This window comes from Patiria miniata, unplaced genomic scaffold, assembly GCF_015706575.1.
Source record: "Patiria miniata isolate m_02_andy unplaced genomic scaffold, ASM1570657v1 HiC_scaffold_7, whole genome shotgun sequence".
Classification (NCBI taxonomy): Eukaryota; Metazoa; Echinodermata; class Asteroidea; order Valvatida; family Asterinidae; genus Patiria; species Patiria miniata.
Window position 1 is genome coordinate 18714962 of NW_024037074.1, and position 21698 is coordinate 18736659.

Here is a 21698-nt window from a genome sequence, read left to right on the forward strand (position 1 = left end):
GCGTGAATTGTACACGAGATGTCGAATTGGCTTATTGTCTTTTACACCGTGTTAAATTTTCTGATTACAATTTACATCTCATTTAATAAACATGTTACTCGTACTTGTAACTCATCGTCATGAAAACGTCAATACTTTTTAAAATCTTGAAAAAAATGTTGATTCTGAGTTGCTTTGTTGAGTTCTATTACACAGTTGTTTTATACTTCAACTTGTTAAAGTTTGCTCAGCTTTTAGTTTAGTCATCTAAAAACAAGCGCATCATTACGGAAATTTAGGTAACCAATTTTTTTCACGAGCACTGTCAAGGTTCACGGTGCTGTCGCGTAGTGTTTCTCACTGTTTGTTTGCTAAATAAACCTTCAAGTATTACGTGCACAAGCATCGTTTTGTGTAATTTGATGATTTTTTTTTTTTAATTCTGAAGCATATGAAACTAAATCTCCAGTTCATCACACATGCCCGTTCTGCTTCAATTTGATCTACATTTCGCAATTCTCCCACCATGCAGCAAGAAATAAACGTGACAAAAATGTTCCCTCTCCATTTTACCTCAACGCCACTTCCACCTTCAATTCCCATCAATTCACTCGCTACGTGAATACACTTTTTTTTACCAAGTGTACTACAGAACGAAGGGGAAAAAAAAAAACTTCTTGTTCTCACAAAACGTTATTACTCCAGCCTCCAACAATTGATTTTTATCAATCCAAACAAATTATTGCGCTCTCTCCCAGAGTAATAACATTACTCATGTTTTGGCATCCAGGGATAAATATAAAACCCTGGCAAAAGTGCTTGTGAAAAATCACACTTGCTGTAGGAGTGGGGGCAGTGACCGGTTCGCTTCCAAGTGAGAAAAGAACAGTGTTTACTGAAAAAAATGGCCTTGGAGAATGCAGCAGTGATCAACCCATAGATCAACGGAGATCGATACAAAATGCTCACAAACAGTAGGGTTAAAATTGATTTGTTCATGGAAAATAACCGTTTTCTGTTGACTTTGGAGTCTGGCTCTTGAACTGTAAATTGTTTTTTAGATTGTTTCTCCAAGCATGAAATGTCTTAAATAAGGGAATAATTTTGTGTTTGGTTGGTATTAAACACTCTGTTTAAGAGCGGTTAGAGTTTGGATGCTGATTATTACCAGTGAACCCGATCTAAAGGCGAGGGTAAAAAACCTTTTGTTCCAAAAGTCAAAACAATACAAAAATGTTAAATTTCCAACGATTTTGTTCAACACTTTTACCTCATGTTTTTTTAAACACCCCTCTTGCTATATATTATGGTACATGGATGTCCATGTCGTAAACAACTCCTTATACATGGAGTTGGCGTGCGTACTGCGCGATGTGGCAGTTTCATTTGGATGTTTAGAATGCAAAAACACATCCATTGTCTGGATTCTGGAAGAGTGGTGTGCATTTGTGGGTAGTACAGGAACCGGGGTCCCTATCCAAATAAAAACGGGTACCCGTAAAAGAAACCCAACCCCAAAATTCAAATTCCGGAAGTTGTCTGAAGGGTTTTACAGCTTTTCTGTGTAAACTGCAACTTTTGCAAGTACCGGTATTATCGCCTGGTTTCATTTTGAAAATTTACTACAATTGGCATTCAAAACCTTTCTCTTTCATTGTCTGAGATTATACCAAGTACCAGTGACTTGTAAAATTGCTATGGTCCCTGATTCCATAATCTGGAACCGGTTCCTGACATTAATGGTCGGGTACTTGGGTACCCATTTCCAATGCACGCCCCTCAAGAATGTGAATTCTTTCTTATTCTTTTCATATGTAAGAAGAACACCTTGTTTGTTTCAACTTTTTACTACCGTACTTCCGTTATTTTCACCTCAAACCCAGAAGCCATTAAATTCAAGAAGAATTTATGGCTCAAATCTTAAAAACTTTTTACTGTTCCCGAAACGCTCCCCTGTGTGTTGTTATGATTGGCAGGGGAAAAGTTGGAAGTACTTAGCGGTAACCTTGTGTACATACATGTGTCCTTGGTTTGGGACAAGGCATTTGACTGTGCCTTGTCTGGCTGGGTGGGGGGTGGTTACCTGTAGTGGTCAGGGTTGGGGGTTGTTGTGTCTGGAGTGGTGGCATTTGGAGCTGTGAAGGGACATGTTGGAATCTGTCTGGCCATGGGGGAGGGGCAATGTGTACTTTTTTGCAGGTACATTTTTAGACTTTCCCAAGTCGGCTGAAATGCAAGGTTTTTTTTAAATATGGCTGCATCTGAACATGAACGGAATCTAAAGGATGGCTATACATGATTGGATTCAGCTTCTTGTGTTTTATATTGCCGTCTACAGGTAGCCGAATATTCAGATTATTGGAAACAGCCTTAGAAAGAACTCTGCAAATATTATTCACTCACGTGTAATAAACTTTTCTTCAATCGGCTACTTTCTTAATTTCAATTGTTTTTGTTTTGTTTTTGTTTTTCAAATTAACTTTTTCTACCAGTGCCATTGAAAATGGAGCATCACATCTCTGATTGTAGTGGCTTGGAACCTTAAAAGAGAAAAAATCATCCAAGCGAAATCCTTCTCAAAAGCAAACCAGACGGATTCTGCTACATGTGTACACGTAGCGTTCAAATCTTCGGCGCTCTCAACTTTGATGCGAAAGTCCCGTGCGGTTTAGAAATCCTACCAAGATTAAATGATTTCAGACATTTCGGTGTCCACAGTAATTCGCCTTGTGATAGAAGAATTAAATGCTAAATTTACATTACTACATGTAGGTCAGTTGGATGGCATTGTCAATTCCATATTTCCTCTATACATGTACCCGATTCTGAAACAGGGTCCTACATGATCATGTTCATGAACAACTGGGTTACCAAATCAATCCTGACAGCGTTCCTAAATAAATATACACTGGAACTTGAGTAGGTCGTGTTTGTTTCTATCCACATTTATATTGACTACAATGAATGTATGTGTAACCTAAATCTATCTTTGTTCCTCAAACGCACCTGCAAATATTGTAGTTTCATCCCATGCAGGTGTACTAGCGGACATGTACAAATGTTTGCTCAGACAAGATACCCGTCCAGCATTTATCTCGAACTTGACAAGTTGGTACTGAAGATAAAGATTTTGTTCTGCGGTAGATCTATAATTTGTTACTTTGTTCAGAGGCCACCTGTCCTACTTGACAGGACAGAGTGGATCACTCCATGACGCTTTAAAAGGAAAGAAACTTAATTCAAGTGTTGATCCGGGTTTTATAAAATCCTAGCCGCTACTGTGATTGAATCTGATGACTTTATGGGTACAAAGATCACATGCAGAAATAATACAAAATTGTTGCCTGAAGTTTTTCACTTTTGGTGTGTAATATCCCACTTTTTCAAACTTACCGAAATATAATTATTGCCTCTTCTGTTATATTTACTGTTCTAAATTTCATCACTTTTTCCCTGTCTCAGCAAGAATTTTTTTTAAATGTTTTGCTCTTAAGAACTTCAGTAGCTTTCAAGTCCTTGGACTACACTGGCCTTTTTTTTTTAGCCTAAATGGCCCAGACACTTGTAAAATTCGGGTTGTTACACCCAAATTTAGAGAGTATAAAGACATATGATAACACTGTATTTTATTAAGTCAAATCAACAAATTGAATCATTGATTTCAAAAATTGCCTTGAATTGACAAAGAAACAGCTCAACCCACATTCCAGTCATTTGGGCAAAAGATTTACTCGTTTATTGATTTAACTGAATGCCTTTTGCCCATTGTGAAACACTGACTAATAGTAAACGTTAAAATATAGCAAAATCCTTGATCCGGTCTGACACAATGGCGCATTGGTTCTAATCCCTTGCAGATTAGCAACCGAGCCTTTGAAATGAAAAGGGGGGAAAGTTCATTATTCCAATGGCTCTGAGTGACGTCTTAATCATACTGATAGCTTTATTGTACAGTTCGTAGAAAACTTTTGAGGGATTTTGAAACCCACAATGGAGATTAAATTTGAGGACACAGGATGCCATTGCGACATGTGCGGGTATATATTCGCAACAAAATTACTTAGTCATTATCTTAGTCATTATAGAAGTCCTACTACACGTACAATATTTATCAACACTTACAAACGTAACTGTGAAGTTGTGGTGGTAATTGCTGTTTACTGCATATGTAAGTAAAAAAAAATTGAAATTTCCAAGTGTTAACTTTTATGGGAGATATGTCTTTTTTGGGGGGGGGGGTTCTAAAGTTATTAGGAATTGACCCCATGCCATTTTGACAACATAAAACAAAACTATATGGAAATGCCATGCAATTTGCTGCCCCGAGTACATGCATATGAATGCACATTGTACATGTACCTGCACATGTACACATATCTCTTACTGAATAAAACCAGAGCATGTTCAAGAACATACATGTACTGCTCATGCCTGAGGATTTTTGCATTGAAGTACATTGTAGCATAAGTGTACTCCTCCAGATTCATTTAAAGATCGACTGTTTTGCCCCAAGTTGAAGAAATGCTAAAGTTGGCCTTTTCTTATATCCATTCAGATTGATACACCCTACGTACATGTACTTGTGCCTCGAAGGGGACAGAATTTTTATGAGTGAAATAAAAATGAAGCTGGGCCTTACTTATTCACAAAGGTTCTCGGCAAAAACGTCTTGGTCTCGACTCATCAAGAAATGAACAAAGACAAATCAAACAAATGTTGGACAAATTCAAAAGATTATTTTTTCTCAATTGTAAACAACACGACCAAGAAAATTCTTTTTTTTAACATTTAGTAAATTGTACAGTATGGTGCTCTATGGAGAGATTGCGTGCTGTCTTGCAATAACATTTATCAATAGCCATTGGTAAATTCAACCATCGTTGATTTGTCAACAGAATAAAAAACACCTTTGAAAAGCGAGGCCCTTGGATATTATTACTCCTGACTCTTATCCTCTTATTGAAAGAGGAAGTGTTTTGAAAACATTCGCAATTGCCTTGGGGGTGCAGACCACAAGACTTTATTCTTATTTTTTAATATCGCTGATGCTATCGCCCCTGAATTTTTGCAATATGCGTGTACACTTTAATATATTGATTCAGTGGGTTTTTGTCATTGTATGAATATCTAAAGGGAAGTTTCCTTTGAGCTATCGGAGGTATGCACGCAATAGAAAAGGTAGAATTAATAATAGAAATGTAGCAGTTGGTTTTATTTTGAAAGGGAGAAAAAAAATGAGCTGCAGGCTTGTTGTGTGGCTTACATGTAGTTTATTTTAATTTGAGAAATCTTGTGTATATTGTGAATCCTGTATCTGATTTTTTTTGTGCTACTTGTGCTTCGTGTAGGGCTGTCCCGAGTTATCGAATACTAGATTATTGACCGAATATTCAAATATTTGATCATCGACCGAATATTTGAATATCTTTTTGCACACATGACTGTTTCATTATTTTAATCGTTATGTTGGGTGCTTCATTGTCAGATGTCACTTTTTGTCTGTGGTAGCTTTTTTTGTCTGTGGTAACTTTTCTTTGTGGTAACTTTTCTTTGTCTGTGGTAACTTTTTTTGTCGACGGCAGTTCATTGTTCCTTTCCTTTTAGCATGTTGAATCCTTTGATAGTTATAAAATACTGCAAAACAAACCAGCGGCCAATAACATTGCTCGCCTCGCACAAATTTTAACCGCCGTACTTTGCGTGCAACTTTTGACCGGCACGCCACACAGATGCGGCTCATGCGTGTAAAACTAGATCAGGGAGTCTTGAATATTCCACTTTTTAGTCAATCGCGGTTTTGTATAATCGAATACTCAGTTATTCGAAAATTGACGGCCCTACATACATGTATGTACCTGTAGTAGTGCCAGTTTCTACTCGGTGAGGATAAGTAATCCACAGTCATTCACTCATTTGTCAGTATTCCTTTCAACATGCTGAGGGCGGCCGAGGCCACAATGTTACACATTTTCAGACAAAAGCACATTTTTGACATAAATTTAGTATCTCTAGTCTGTACTTACATGTACTTTTACATGTACACTGTACATATGTACCGGTATGAGTGTCCAACTGTAATTCCCATACAAAAATGGTATAAAGATTCAAGTTTTAACTTCATTTACATGTAAGTAATGTGACATTTATGGACTTTTTTTTTCTTTTCAGTTTTTTTGTTGCCATTTGTGCTTCCCCCTCCCCTTCAAAGTTCAAAGTATTTGCCTTTTATTGGTAAGCATTGAATATTTGTGTAAAGTCATCAATACAGTGATATAACAAGCAGATAAAGGGCCTATAGGATTATAGAATTGCTGTTTGCATTTCGGCTGACAAGAATTCCAAAGTGCTCCGCACAGGAAGTGGCTTGTGTTCTTTCATTTTCTTTGGGAGCATTCAGACTGGTGCATGGTGACAACGGGCCCCACGGAAACAATGGCATTTCATTGATATCATTCCAGAAAGTTGACATTGTGGTAGATCTGTCTGACCTCTTTCTGAAATGCAGACCACTTTTTTTCCCCAAGTCAGGCATGGGTAATGGAGTGAGATTTCAACACGTGGTTGTGAAAGCCGGTCTTTCTTTTTTAGTTGTGCCCGGAGTAAGGCACGTGCAGTACAGTGTTCCTCAAGCAAACATATTTCTGTTAATAATTGCGATAAGCTGTGGGGTTCAAGTGGAGGACTTTTTGTGATTTTTCAGTCAGAAAAAGGTAGGTTTGTCACTGTATTCTATTTGTAGCGTAGTACCTCTTTGAATGGATTGATGAAAATTTGCCTTGGTGATGGAAAGCACGTGTGAAGGAAAACATTGGTATTGAACTGAATGATTTATGAATTAGGATTATAATTGCCATTGAATATTTATGAATTAGGTGGGTCATCTCTATGAACCATACACTGTATAATTACCACATACATGTATGTGGGTTTGTTCATGTACATTGTACATGTTGTGCACATGTCCCAATTCCCCCAGTACATGATTTTCTCGCAGAGCACTTCATAATGTGTGTACACATTCTAGATTGTGTCCGTCCGAAATACACATAAGTCACAAATTTTTGTTGTTCAAGTGACATGTGTGTGGCATTCTGGCAAAATGAAAGAGAACTGAGCAGAGGTCGAAATGGGGGTTTGTGGGTATTATGAAAGAGAATGAAACTATCCCTACGATACTGTCTGTTGCACTGCAGTCGGACATTCCATTGACAAGTTATGGCTGTTTAACGTTCACATTTATCAACATGTCAAAAGGCCTTTAACATTCAAGTTTTATATGTATACGTGAAATGAAAGATGGCAATTTGTTTCTACTTAAGTCTTAAACATACTTTTATTCTACGATTTTTATACTATTTCCTTAAAATATGCATAATAGACATACTGTCAAAATATTTACAAATATTATGCCTACTTAATCTAAAAATCAAAAAAAGTTCATCACTATTCAGTTTTTTGCATTTTTCTCCATTATGGCCTGTGCCCTGTTCCGTCTCATTTTGCCAGAACACCTCACATTTGTCTTTCAAAATCTGGTCCAGATTTGGAGAAAAAAACCTATCTGCACTGTTTATAAATGAAAAATAAACATTTATGTCCCAAGTCCCTCAGAACATCAATGGGGATGAGATTTGTCAGAATTTTCTTGATTTCAGGATGTTTTGTCATAATTTTTCCTGATATTAGGATTTTAAACAATCCCTTGCGAAATCTGGAATTCGTGAGGTTTTAAAGGGGTTTTGACATATATATATACATGAAGAACAGAAGAAGCGGGCATGTGATGTGCTGCCTTTAGGCAAATACAAATAAAACCGACGTTGCTCTGGGGCCCTCAACAACCCAAGAAATAGTATAAAAATCTTGCCGATAATTCCGTGGATTTTTTCATTTTCTCCCAATCTCACCCTTGCATCGTCCATGGTTTGAACATTCAAACATGATAGAACAAGGATGTGTTAATTATTGTAGACTACCGGAACAGTGTCCCATATTATAACTACTTGACATAGATGTACCGATACAGTGTCTCATAGATACATCTGTTGCCTTTATTTTGGTGTCCATAACATTGGCCTTCATGCTGTTCTTCAAATACTCTCATGTGTGCCATAAATCTTCATCTTGTGCCAAAATACCAGCACATGAAACCGCTTTCTATTGAGAACTCCCTTGTGTAAATAAACCTGAAGACCGACAGCCTTCAAAAGCTCCGTCACCGACTCTAAAATCAATAGATTAAACCATCATTCAGTAGCCCGATCATCATCATATCAGTATTCTTTACGATGGACGGGGAGGGACATTATTAAGACCCGTTCCATTAATGACCAAGTTAAGGCCAAGGTTTTACTGCTTCTTAATCCCAGTCCTTCAGTCTCCGCATTGTTCAGTTCTCCATTACTCATGTTGTTGGCCCAGTTGGACCAATGCCAAGAACATTAACTCGCGGACGTATTGCAAAGAGTAACTACATGTACGATAGAATCAGTGCAGCAGAGGTTTTCTTTTGTTGGGAATTCCATTGTGATGGTGTGAGCTGGGCACTTGGGTTTGTATGATTCATGTTATTAAAATGAGAAAATCCTTTGGTCTAGCCCTAACCCATTGCGCTGGTACCCTAACCAGGTCCCCATGCACTACTGGCTTCAGTCAGTTGTTTGAAAGACACAGCCAACCACAAGTGGACATTGTGTATTGTGGGCCTGTTGGAAGAGGTTGCTGGTCTTGTTGTGCAATGAAGTTGAGAATGATTTTAAAAACTTGGATTTGATCTGTGTGGAATATTATCTTCAAGTTTCGAGTTGATGGCCTTTATAAACTTGTAAGTGTTGTTTTTATTAAATCTCCCTTGAAATTGTTCACTTGTTCCAACTTTTATAAAGGCACGTGATTTAGATGTGGCGATGTGCTTCTGTTAGTTAGACAAATGTTGCCATGGAGCAGTTTTATGGGAAAGGTTACAAAATCAAAAGTTGGAAATACGGTACCTTCATATTGCTGTGCGGTGGTAACGGAGCACAAAGCCTGCATGAAAGAAAAATTATACTTTCTGATATTCCTGTGTTAAAATTGTCTTGCAGTATTTATATCTGTGTATTTTTAAATCACTGTATTTTTCTCTCTTTTGATAAAAATATTGCGTTACTCAACGTTTTGCATCCTATATTGTTATTCCTTGGACCTTATTAAGATTTCAGTCAATTGAAAGCAGTGGAATCTGATACCATTAACCATCATAGGACCATTCTATTTCACATTGTTACGAACTTGGGTGAGTCCTGCGGTTAGCATTTTCATCGTTGAATGTGGCAGTGATATTGTATTATACCTACTCAATCACGTCGTTGCAAAAACAGCTCCGTGTATTCTTATCTTTGTGTCAACATTTCTTTGGTTTTTCGCAGCGGTGTTTTCACTTCTGCCAAATGTTTTCATTTTTCACCTTAACGCAGACAAATTCTGTCATGTGTTTATGATTCTGATCTGGGCCCAGGACCTATTCATAACGTTCTGCCATTGTGTTCTCTGCCTTGTCAAAAGCCCAGACAACTAAACAATACCAGCCACCCTCCGGTCTTCGAGGTCATAGTTGTAGCCCTCATGTTGTGAACTTTTACAAAGGTGTTTTGGGTAAACACTCCAAAGTCTGTCAGCATTTTCCCTGCAGATTTTTTGTTTAAGTATCTGTAACTGTCTGGCATCCCCAGGAACAAAAGCAAGTTATTGTCGGCGTTTAGGTTTTTCGGAGAGCAACCAGATTGCGGTAGGTGTGGATAAAAGTGATTGTTTTCGGTTTGTGACATACGAAGAGAAAATTCCTGGCCTGGGATTCGGTACTTGAAGTTGTGGACTTCGGTCAATCATGAAAACCTCGACGGGAAACTCGACGTGTTGCATTGTTGAACGGCACCACTGGCGTACTCATTTTCGTGAGTGTATGATTTGGAATGATTGATTTGATTGATCCGTCTGCAGTTTGTATGCTTTCTTTTGTGCGCTGACCCATTTTATGCGTAATTGACACGTGACAGGCGGCGACAAAAGCTGTGTTTGAACCGCACTGACAGTTCCTCGTGGGGATGTGTCTGTTTGAACTTTGTGAAGCACTTGTTCAGGTACATGAAGGATAATCATGTGTACATGTACGTGCAGTTGACAGACAGAACGCAGGGCTCCATTTCATGGCTTTTAACTTAGCGAAGAATCTTTGCTTACTGGGTCATTCTGTGAATTTGGGATCCACTCTTTTTCCTGTCCCTGTTACATCTGACATATGATTCTGATGTGCTCCTTATTAATGCGGTCATCCTCCAAGAGTGATGATGAATAACGAACTACCTACCAAAGAAATTTAAAAATCGTTTGAAGTCATTCTTAATGACACTTGAATGACAAATTCACCAAGTACCAAGGTAAGAGGGACAGGCAAAAAGTCACACTTTGGACCCTAAATTTCTAGAATGACCCAGCTGAAGCTGAAACATCTGTGCTAACGGTAAGCATATTCATGGCTTTTTAGCAAGGAGTTTTAAGTAAGGATTTCTGAGCTAAAGAGGATGAGTGAAGAAATTCTGTACCGGTTTTGTAAGCACATAATGGTTAGCAGAACCACAAAATTGGGTCTCAGACACATTCCAAAAACTGCTTTTGAGAGATCATTGTATTTTTTTGGTTCCAAGGGTTTCTTCTTAACTATGTACATATATATGACATCTTTTTCCAAAAGATATCATGTAAAAATAGCATAAAGCTGAAATTATGCAAAGGTGTACAATCATTATTGTACACATGAATTTGCGCAAGTATCATGATATTTGACAAACTTGATGCACTTTTTATGCTTAAAGTGAGTTCGACAACAGATTTACATGTAACTTAAAATTTTCAACTTGACAATTCTAGCCATGTCCTGTGAAAGGAGCTAAGCCTTAAAAATTAGAAAAAAAACCTGCTTCTGAATTTGCAGGCAATTTTACTCAGATGATAAACGGACCTTCACTCTTTGTGATTATCATTACAGATATTTGTGTATGCCCCTCGTTGCTTTTCTTAGTCTACTTACAGCGCACCATTGCCAGAGGGTACATGTACCGGGTATACATGGAATATGGTACAGGCTAACTGAATGAGCTAATATTTTAGCATGTGTGGGGCCCATGTTTTAATTATAACATCGGAAAAAAACGTCTGATAAAACTGCCGTCCGAATTTAGAGTCTTGGCACTTTACGTCGAAGCCTGCAATGTCTGTTGTGTAGGCTTACTTGAGAAGGTTTGAATATTGGTAAACGGATAGTGGAAGGGCTCCCCAAAGTTGAGACTAAAGGTGAAGAGTTATTGGAAATAAATGTCTACTGTTGAATTATCAGCTTGGAAATTCATTGTGTGGATACAGTTGGAATTGTTGTCATGCTTTGTTGGAAGAAAAAAAACACATTTTGTCGCCACAATTATTACAACATTTGAGAGTGAGTAATTATTCTTGTTGCCAAGAATAAGTCAAAGATAATGTCCTGTTGTCATGGGTGATGCGTTTGTTATGTGTACTTGGGGAATACCGGTCTTGATCGGTGATAGTTGGCGTGATTCTGATCAAACACATTAGCAAAACTAATATTTGACTTTCAGATAATTAATTTGGGATCCATTTCGCCATAGTCGCGCTTTGAATGGAAATTACTCATGGATTGTGCTGCTAAATTTGTGGCGGTGTATAGTTTGATGTGTAATATAGCCACTGCAAGGATTAAAGAGAGGGAAATAACTGGTATTAAAAACCAAAAATGTTTCTGGACATTATTTTCCTTTTAACAAACAGTTTGAGTTTATAATTGCACTGGTTCTGTGTGATGTATTTCCTCTGGGTTTTGATGTGACAAGTTAGAGGCAGTTGAAAATGTTGTGGGCTTTTGAAACAAAAGAAAGCACAAGCTGAGTTCTTAACACTGCCGCAACTTCACACACAAAAATGTTGCCATTTTATAGTAAATTTTCAGTTTGCGTCACTGATTGTTACAAATTTTACCTCATGTTTCTTGCATTGATCTTTGTCGCAAATTCTGACATTTTTTTTTTCTCTGTTGGTGTTTTTCTTACAGATACATCGTTTTGAATCTCGCCGTCTTAGCACACAAACAGCCATAAGCAATTCCTATAACCCAGGCCGTGCCATTATTACGGTTTGCCAGAGAAGTAGCACAGAACAGATTCCCACCCCACCACTCCGATGGGACAGCCACCATTTTGCCCGAATCACCCCCCTGACCAGAATGGAACAGTCGGGCGGCAGTACCATTGAACCTCAGCCCCGCCACCACCACACAGCCAACGTGCCTGCACCTGGACAAATTATCAACAACAATAGACGGCACACGAAGAGTAAATCTCGGCCGCGGTCTGGGGGCTCCCCGAGGGCCAGCCCGCGACATCAGCGTTCTGAAGCAAGGCAGAGCCTGCCTGCAATGATACACAGGAACGGGGAAAGCAACGGTGGCAACTTTATCATTGTGGATGATGGCATACCGGTGCAGTCGCGGATACGCCCCAACAACGGCGGTTGCTTACCGGTCGTGATTATGCGGCATCACAGGGGCAGACCTCCTCAAGGGAATCGCGTGTCGACCGCTTCCCAGACATCCCTGGAGGGACTTGATAATATTGCGTCCAGCGGGAATACTACCGCAAACACGGAGAGTATTAACGTCGGAGATAAAGTCATCCGGAGCATCCCTTGTTCTGTCAGCCGGGAGGCAGCTTCCCGCTCCCCGCACTCGGCCGGATTTCATGACACTAATGAAAGAACAGGAGAGGTTTACGATAACTCTGCCCCCGCTGATTACAAACCAGAGGGGGCCCCTGTAACAACTGGGTCAGGTTTGATGGACAGAAAAGCCAGCTCTTCATCTGGCAGTGTATCAGGACCTCCAACCAGCGTGCCTTCCCAGACCAAATCAAGCAGCAGCAACGAGCGCCTGACGGGAACCAGTAGCAGCCACACAAGTCGGGATTCGGCCTCAGCTGTTGGGCGAAAGCAGAGACGACGACACAGCCGTCACGCTGCCGAACGCCGGCGAGTGTCTTCCTCCACTACCTGCAGTACCTCCCCGACAGACTGCAGCTCGCGGTCAAGCACAAGCGGGAGCTTTGGCCAATCGCGTCGGCGATCACGCGGCAGATACATCTCCACAAGTTCTTCCAGTGACAGTGAAGTTGACCAAAGGCCTCACCCACCGAGGCGGGTTGTCGTTGCGAGGATGGCCAACGGTGGGGTCCGGCATGAGATGTTGGATCCAAATAGTGCTTATAACCATGGCGTAGGTGCCATCCAACGTGAACATCGGCACAGAAAAAGCTCCGGTTCATCAGCAAACACCCCACCCAGGGGTAGACCAAAGCTCCAAAAGACCAGTGGGGAGAGAGCTGGCTCAGGCAGCAGGAGAACCAACAGTTCTGGACCGCCAACAAGACATGACACACGTGTGGCACAGGCTGCTTCACAAACCCCCATCATCCAATCTCAGCCTTCCCGCTCATTCTCTGTAGCACCACAGGATTCAGCGGAACAAGTCCACCTCCGACAGAAACGACCAAACTCCCTCAACCTGCGGCTGAGTAGGAAATCCCACCCGGCCGCTCAGCTGAGGCCAAGCCATCAGGCAACAGTTACGTTTGTTGAGGAGAGTGATCCCTGGATTCACAGAGACACCGGACGGACATACGCCTCAGTCGGTGTTCAAAGCACGCCAGATCAGACCCAGACCCAGACCCAGACTAGGCAAACGACGCAGGGTAAATCCAGTCAGACCCCCGCCACCTTCAACCCTCCTCAGACCCTGAGTGCTGTCAGCGCACCAACCCCCTCCACCAACGTGGACCCACTCGCAGTGCCTAAACCTAAACCCAGACCCAAGTCCATGGTAGAGCTCAGCCAGGATACCAGCGTCATCGTCTCCAGTTTCCTGCGGCAGGCCGTCCACGGGTTGTCTCCAGCGATCAAGACAGTCCTGGAGGACATTCAGAGTGTCATCACCACAGATGAGCAGTACCTCGCCGAGGCCATGCAGAGCCACAGCATCATTGACGAGTACATCGAGAAATCCAACTCCCTTGACAAACTCCCCAAGGAGAAAAAGGGAACAGATGCCAAGCTTCCCGACCCTAAAGTCTCCCCTCCGGTTCCCAGCCCTGTCAGCTGCAAGGAACTTAAAGAAACCCTTAAGGAGAAGTGTGGCATGGAGGACAGTGGTATCCTCCCTGTCTCCGATAACAAGTTCCCGAGCAATTGCCCAGAAAAGGACCTTATCGGGATCAGCGGCAGCAAACACGAAGCCGTGCTGCAAGAATGTCTAGTCAAAACGCTAGAAAGTGCAAGGGAGACCATTCTCTAGCCATTGCTGGTTATAAATTGTGTACATGATTGTATGTAGAAAAGTTTGCATAATGATTGAATGGAACATGAGAATTGTTTTTAAAAAAAAAGAAGTCTTGCCTATGTTTTCCACACCATCCGGTATCGGAGCAAAATCCTTGTGAGACATGGTACGATTCCTTTTATCACCAAAGAATGATAACTGCATCGCAGTCTGTCTCAACACAGCATAAGCAATTTTTGTTTACATCGATGGATCTTGACGCATTCAGTTCACTTTTTTTAGTGTATCATAATCTGAAAGTTTACATTGCCTGCCTCAAAGCTTTTTTCATGATTTTTTTTGTGGTCATTTTCCGACTCACCATTATGCAATCAACAAAGAAGTAAGTTAAGTGTTACTTTTGAATTTTACTTTGTTCAAAAACTAAACTGAAAGAATTCAACCCCCCCCCCACCCCCCCACCCCCCCCCCCCCCCCAAAAAAAATAAGAAGAACCTCTAAGAGGCGACAGGCCATTTTGTGTATGTGTTGATCTGCATTTGAATAGGACCAGTAAAAGTTGACATAATACATTTTTGTGAGACCGTGTCGGCTGCAATCTAGAAAAAGGGGTGTTTTTCTTGGGCTTTTTTTTAATGCATTTTCTAAGGGTCTCATTTGCACAATTTTATGGAAAGTTTTCATAAAAATGAATTTCCAAAACTATGGCCATTCTAAAGTATGTTTTCTTTTTTTACTTTTCCTTTCTTTTCCTCAAATTGATGAATCCAGACTACCACGCAAAAAATAAATAAATCAATGGCCTGTAACCTCTTGAAGGTCAGTCGCTCATCCGCCCCCGAGGGTTATGAATTTTTTACAAACCTGTTTTGCGATGCAAATTGGGTTTGAGATTGACTGGGCCCCGCATTTAATGGGACTCTTGTATGAAGGAAAGCATCCCACAAGTCTTCAAAGGAAGAGGCTTCTCCGATGACGACAACAGAAAAGGCCCAGTAGTGATGACGCTGTTATATCCCGGAGGCCCACTGAGCAGAAATTGTCTGCGGTGGATGCCGATCAAAAGACTAAGATCAAAAATAAGCTGGGCATTGGTTTAATTAATAACGAGCATATGTTGGAGGTTGGCCATGTGTTCTTTGTACTTAAAGGGAAAATACAACATTTGCAAACATCAAAAAATAAAACTACCAAATCATTTTGAAATACCTTGCTGGACTGTTAGTGAATGACAGTGTAAAGCATCCTTTAAAATCATGGCACCTGGTATACTGTCATTTTCAAGAAAAGTGGTATTTTTGTATCAATTTCCAACGCTGGTCGGCCGACCAGCGTTGGAAAAAACTGGCTGTTTTTCAAATACTGGCCCCAATACTGACCATCGCACTTGTTTGCAATCGATCACACACCCATGAACGGGTACAAGCCAGCTAGACTGGTTCCCTGACCTTACAATTCCCCAATGTATGTAAACTGCTCTGTTTCTTCTTATATGGAGTCAGGGAACCAGACTACAGGAAAATGATTTTTTTTTCTTGGTTTTTATAGCATTTTCGAACCCCAAACCTCAAAAAAGTCAGTGTAACTATATTTGATATATATTTCCAACCCCCCCAATTCCATCCATTTCTGAAAATTACAGCAAAAGCAAATGATGTGTATTCCCTTTAAAGGTAATATACATTTGCAAACATCAAAAAACAAAACTGCCAAATTATGATGAAATACCTTACTTGACTGTGAGTGAATAATAGTCTCAAGCATCCTGTGAAATCATGGCACCTGGTGTGCTGTCATTTTTTTTTTAAAGTGTCAATTTCCAACGATGGTCAGCCGACCATCGTTGGAAAAAACTTTTTTACATACTGCCCCCAATTTACCACATTCAGTTAGTCCACGTTTTGTTTGCAATCAGTTACACATCCGTGAACGGTTGCAAGCCAGCTAGTCTGGTTCCCTGACCTGACAATTCCCCGATGTCTGTAAATTGCTCCGTTTTGTCTGAAGCAGGGTCAGGGAACCAGACTACAAGAATAAAATTTGTGTACGCCAAAATACTCTTCATTTCACACTTTTCTAAAACTAATTATCTTCCCTTTCTAACCTGCAAAAATAAGCATACTGTTTGAACAATTATTTCTGCCTAAGTCGATAATGGTGAGCAGAGTAATGAGATTGGGCAGTAAACCAGCCAGAAATATTTTTTTAACAAAGTAGACACAACATGAATGATTACCCTTTTCTGGATCTTCAGCTTTTAGCAAAAATGACTTCCTGAATCCCGATTGAATTAGCTTTATAATAAGCAGCGTACTTCCTTTTCAGAATGAATTACGACTTCCGCCATCATCTATAAACTCTGCGTTGCAGAATTTGTAAAAGCATTAATATGGTTTACTTAGAATAGCAATAGTTTATTATAGTGCAGCATGCTAAGTTATTGATACACTTCCTTTTATACTTGTGCATATTTTATTTTCCGCCCACCATAAAGAGTTGGAGGGTTTTTGCTTTAAGTAATATATTTGCGGTAATATGTTCTCTTATTTGTGCAATAGCTTTCTATATTGAGTCCTAGTTGCATTTTTGTAAAAGTATGGAACACAGAAAACCAATTTGTTGGAACTATCACATCAATGCATTAACATTGGCCTTTAAAAAAATGATAATTAAACTGCATAATTTTTTTATTAGTTTGGAAATATGCAGTTGGACCAAAAGATACCATACATTCATTTCAGTGTTGTTGTCTGGTCTTATTTCAAGTCCCCAAGTAAACTGACCTCAATACAAGTAACATTTGTTACAGACAATTAAGTAAATGACATGGTATTTGAAAATTTTAATTATCGTAATTCACATCTTGACCTGTTAATGGCAAGAGCTGTATTTAAATTACCCAACCCTGCCTTCAGTACAATGAAATTAATTCTTCCAAAAAGCACAAACATATCTTGACAAATTTTTAAAAAATTGTTTTTACAAAAAGTTTGAGAAACAAAGCTTGATGCATTTTCTTAACCAAATAATTCAAGTCTGTTTCTACTTCCTTGGTAATTTTTTTAAGAGATCATTTTGCATATGTAGTTTACTTCTTGTAGTAAAAAAAGTCATATTAAACAAAGTTATCACTTTAAATTGAACATTTTCAGGATCTGGTGCCATTCCCCCCCCCCCCCCAACTTTTGACTAACCAGTTCAGTGTCTGCATCTGGTTAATCTTCTTTTGGGGTCATGACCTTGGATAAGTTCCACTCTTGAAGAGGGGAGTACACTTTGCTTGTGTGTTTGTATGTTGCCCCATCCGGACTCTTCAATTAACAAAAAAGAAATGTGCTAATGGTGAGACTTGCAAAGTTGCATTCCTGTCTTTTACATGTATTTTTAAAAATATTTCCATCAAATAAAGTAGGTTTACTTGTGTGCATAAAAAGCTCTCACCAATGTGGCCCGGGTTTGATTCCCGGCACGGACCATTATGTGAGTGGAGTTGTTCGCTGATTCTCTCCTGTGCCACGAGGGTTTTTCTCCGGGCTCTCTGGATTTCTTCCCTCCACTAAAACAACAGTTTTTAATCTCTGGCTGTGCTCCGTGGTAAGACGTGGGTCACATGGCGGCTGCCTAAGGCCCCTTTACATGCCTTCGGCTTGAGCACATTGTAGCTGCGTCCTTCGCAATTCAGCTTCTGCTGCGAGTGAGCATGATTTAGCCTCCCAAATTAATATTGTTACTATTAATGTAAAGTCTGAGGTAGACCTAGTATTCGAATTTCCACAAGGTGGAATCCAGATGTCAGAAATGACCAAATATGAATTGATATGCAATTATTTATATTTTAAACTACTTTTAATTCAATGCAATGAATTGGTTCCTTTATATTTGTCGTTAATTGCTGCATTTGAATTTGTCATTAAAAAGCAAGTTTGGGTGTTGGCTATTGTAAAATTCTGTCCCTCAAATTGAGAAACATGCATGCACGTCTTGCAGCAACTTTATGCTCGGATCATTTGCATTAAACCGATTCGTTGAAGTATATATTTCACTACGTCCGGTTTGAGGACGGGGTGATTTGTGTGGGTAACCATCCCCTTTTATCTGATCAATATTAACATATTGTGGAAGTTATAAAAATCACACATTGTGTTCATTGCTTAAAGGTAACATACAGCATTTGCAAACATCAAAACAAAACAAAACTACCGTACCAAATTATTATGAAATACTTTACTTGACTGTAAGTGAATAATAGTCTCAAGCATCCTGTGAAATTATGGCACCTGGTGCGCTGTCATTTTCAAGAAAAGTGATTTTTTTTTGTATCTATTTCCAACGGTGGTCACCCGACCATCGTTGGAAAAAAAAAAAGACTTTCCAATTTACCAAATTTACCAATCAATTACACATCCGTGAACGGGTGCAAGCCAGTAAGTCTAGTTCCCTGACCTAACAATTCCCCAGTGTCTGTAAATCTCTCTGTTTCGTCTGAATTAGGGTCAAGGAACCAGACTGCGAGAACAGATTTTTTTTTCTTGGTTTTTCAAGCTTCCATGAACACAAAACTCAATGTAACAATATGTGCTGTAAAATCCTACCCCCAAATCCATTCCATTCCTGAAAATTACAGCAAAAGCAAATGTCGTATATTACCTTAAGGATATTTGTCTGTCATGATACTGACTTCAAGTTCAATTCCACCAACCACCCAGATTGAGTACTCCTGCATAAAAACATCCAAACTTGCCTGCTATTAAAGTGAATAAAAAAACCTGATATTTCTAGATGTATAACTTTGTATAAAAGTGAGATGAAACATACACCAATGTTGAACACTTATTTTTTTTATATGATCAAATGAATGATGTAAGTCATCATAAAATGATGAGTAATAATTACATGATCAAAAAATCTCTTCCAATTAATCTGTTTGACCAGAAATTCAGGAAACCAAGGCACGGAGGTAAAGCAAGGAATATTTTGTAAATTCATTGAATGATTGAGATTTGAGATGTTTCTTTCCCAGAATGGTGCATGCTGTAATAAAAATAAGATACTGTAATTAAACAAAAAATGTGGAGAGTGCAAATGATTATTAAAATAAAGTCAAGTGACAGATACAATACACCATCTTTTTTATTGTGTCCTTCCTGATACGATTTTGGAATAGCGGTATTGTCATTTAATAGATCTGTGTAAAAGTACCTTCACGCTATTTTCAAAATTCACCCTTTATTGTTAGAATGAAACCCACAAATTAAAATCTTGTTTGGAGAAGAAAAAAACATGAATCTATTGAAGAGCACCGACACGACAGTGGGCCCATTATCTTAACAAATTAGTTTTACATAAAGCAGCTGGATAGAACTGCATGTAAAGGTACAAAGGATTCTTTGCTTTTTGTGTATTTTATTCGTTTACATCAACAAAATTGATTAAAATGTTTAGAAGGCCAGGGTGCATAGCGCATGCATATGCATAGCGTATGCATAATTTGGGGGGCCGGGGTCTATATATTTGATTCCGTTCTTAACGCACGTAAACAAAAATACTGGCCGCGGACAGCTACAGTTTCTTTAAAAAAAACTCCAATGATTTTTTTCTTCCGAATGATAATTGATAACATTTCCAGGTGGAATAATGTCACAGGGTTTTGGGTACCAGTCCTATCTTCACTTTGAGCAAAGATTTCCCGCTAAATTGGTAGGTACGTTTACGTTTGCGGGTAAATTTTTCGAATTTTCCCACGTGGCTTTGCGCTGATCAACAGAGGGCGCCGTATATCTAAACTGGTACTTGCAGAGCCAACCTCGTCCCCAGGGTGTCGAGCAGTACGCGCCCACCACTACCTGCTCTCTCACTATTGGAAACGCGGTTGGAAATAAAGTAAGCACTGGGGACGAGGTTGTTGCAGAGCTAGCTGTACTGAGAAAATAATGTTGAAGCCCCTTTAGCGCATAGCGCACCCAAAGGCGCATAATTAACTACGGCATGCGTTATAAATTCAAAGAAAATCTTATAAAATACAAAAATATATAAATTATAACGTTATAAAAACAGCAACTTTAGTCAGATTTTGGGCGTCTGCAACCCACTGAAAAGGGACTTTCATTTTACGGCCAATAATTCAAATTTTGTGAAGAAATAATTCAATAAGTATAAACGTGTGGATTTTTGTTTCGTTCGATGTCTCATTCAATAGTATGAATAGCTTATATATTGCTAGGAAAATAGCAATTGTAGAAAACAAATCCATTTTCAATGTGAATCTCAAAAATAGCATGGATGATGCAAATATTGAAATTTAAGTTCACATAGCCGCGATATCGGTTGGTCGGTGAAAAGCGAATACATGTTGTAGGATCATGTGCTTTTGTATTTTCTTCGTTTCAATAAAAATACCACTCAAAATCTAAAGAGGAATGTTCCTGGTGAAGTTTCAATCAGTGGATATTACACTATTCGAGAAAACAGTAAAAAAAAACAACTTCAAAACACGATTTTGTCAACAGCACTTTTTATTTCAAATCACCGATGACAGCCGAGCAAGCCAGACGGAATAATTTCACGAGTGTTTAGTACTACCGGTACGAATTTGTAATCAAAGTATAAAAAAAATTTGATAAAATAAAAGAAAAACTAAAATGTCGGAATGTTACTTTTGGGCCAAATGCAAATAATTAGCACTAAAGTCCCTCTAAAAACGGATGATGCTTTACTCATCACAATCAGTGTTGGGGACACTTGCAGCTGATCACCATAAAAAGAGAAACATTCCTTTGGTGTTGGAAGTTTACAGAAAGAAGTTTAAAGGATGAATATCAAGCCAATTAATGCCTTCTTGTTGTGTCGGCTTTTGGATGTACTTGTGAAGTTATCATCTTAAAGCAAAAATCAAGTGTTCAATATCAAAATAATATTAAGAAACCGTCAGTCCAATACTTTTTTTAGTCGATCTGCTCAAAAGAGCACCCCAGCCTGTAATCTCTCATAAATGAGATTAGAAGATTTGAGGCTTTGCATGGTGGAGATACTAAATAATGAAAGGTTTGCGGAAACACCATGTGCGAATAATTTCAACCAAGAGAATGGTTCTGAAAAGAACCAGAGGTATGAGATGTTCATTCGGAATTCACAAAGTCAGTATCTGATGATCGAATCGATAAATTCGACATACCAGATTCCGGGGCACTCAACGGACCCACGGCCAAACTTCGAGTGAAGATAAAGATTTTTTTTTTGGGGGGGGGGGCATTTATCGGCCGCCGTATCATCCCTGGTATCATGCTACCATTATGAGTTAATGTTATAGTCTGATACGTTTACCATTGACTTCTGTACTGGGCATACG

The 21698-nt window shown here is 39.3% G+C and overlaps 1 protein-coding gene across 1 annotated transcript in view; it reads left to right on the forward strand.

The window, feature by feature from the left end:
* LOC119745359 overlaps positions 1 to 14807 on the forward strand; it is a 32418-nt gene extending 17611 nt beyond the window's left edge. The window contains exon 3 of the mRNA XM_038221665.1: positions 12080 to 14807. Within this exon, the coding sequence (XP_038077593.1) occupies positions 12080 to 14368 (2289 nt within the window). The 3' untranslated portion in view covers positions 14369 to 14807. The remainder of the gene's footprint in view (positions 1 to 12079) is intronic.
* Positions 14808 to 21698: the final 6891 nt, after the last annotated feature.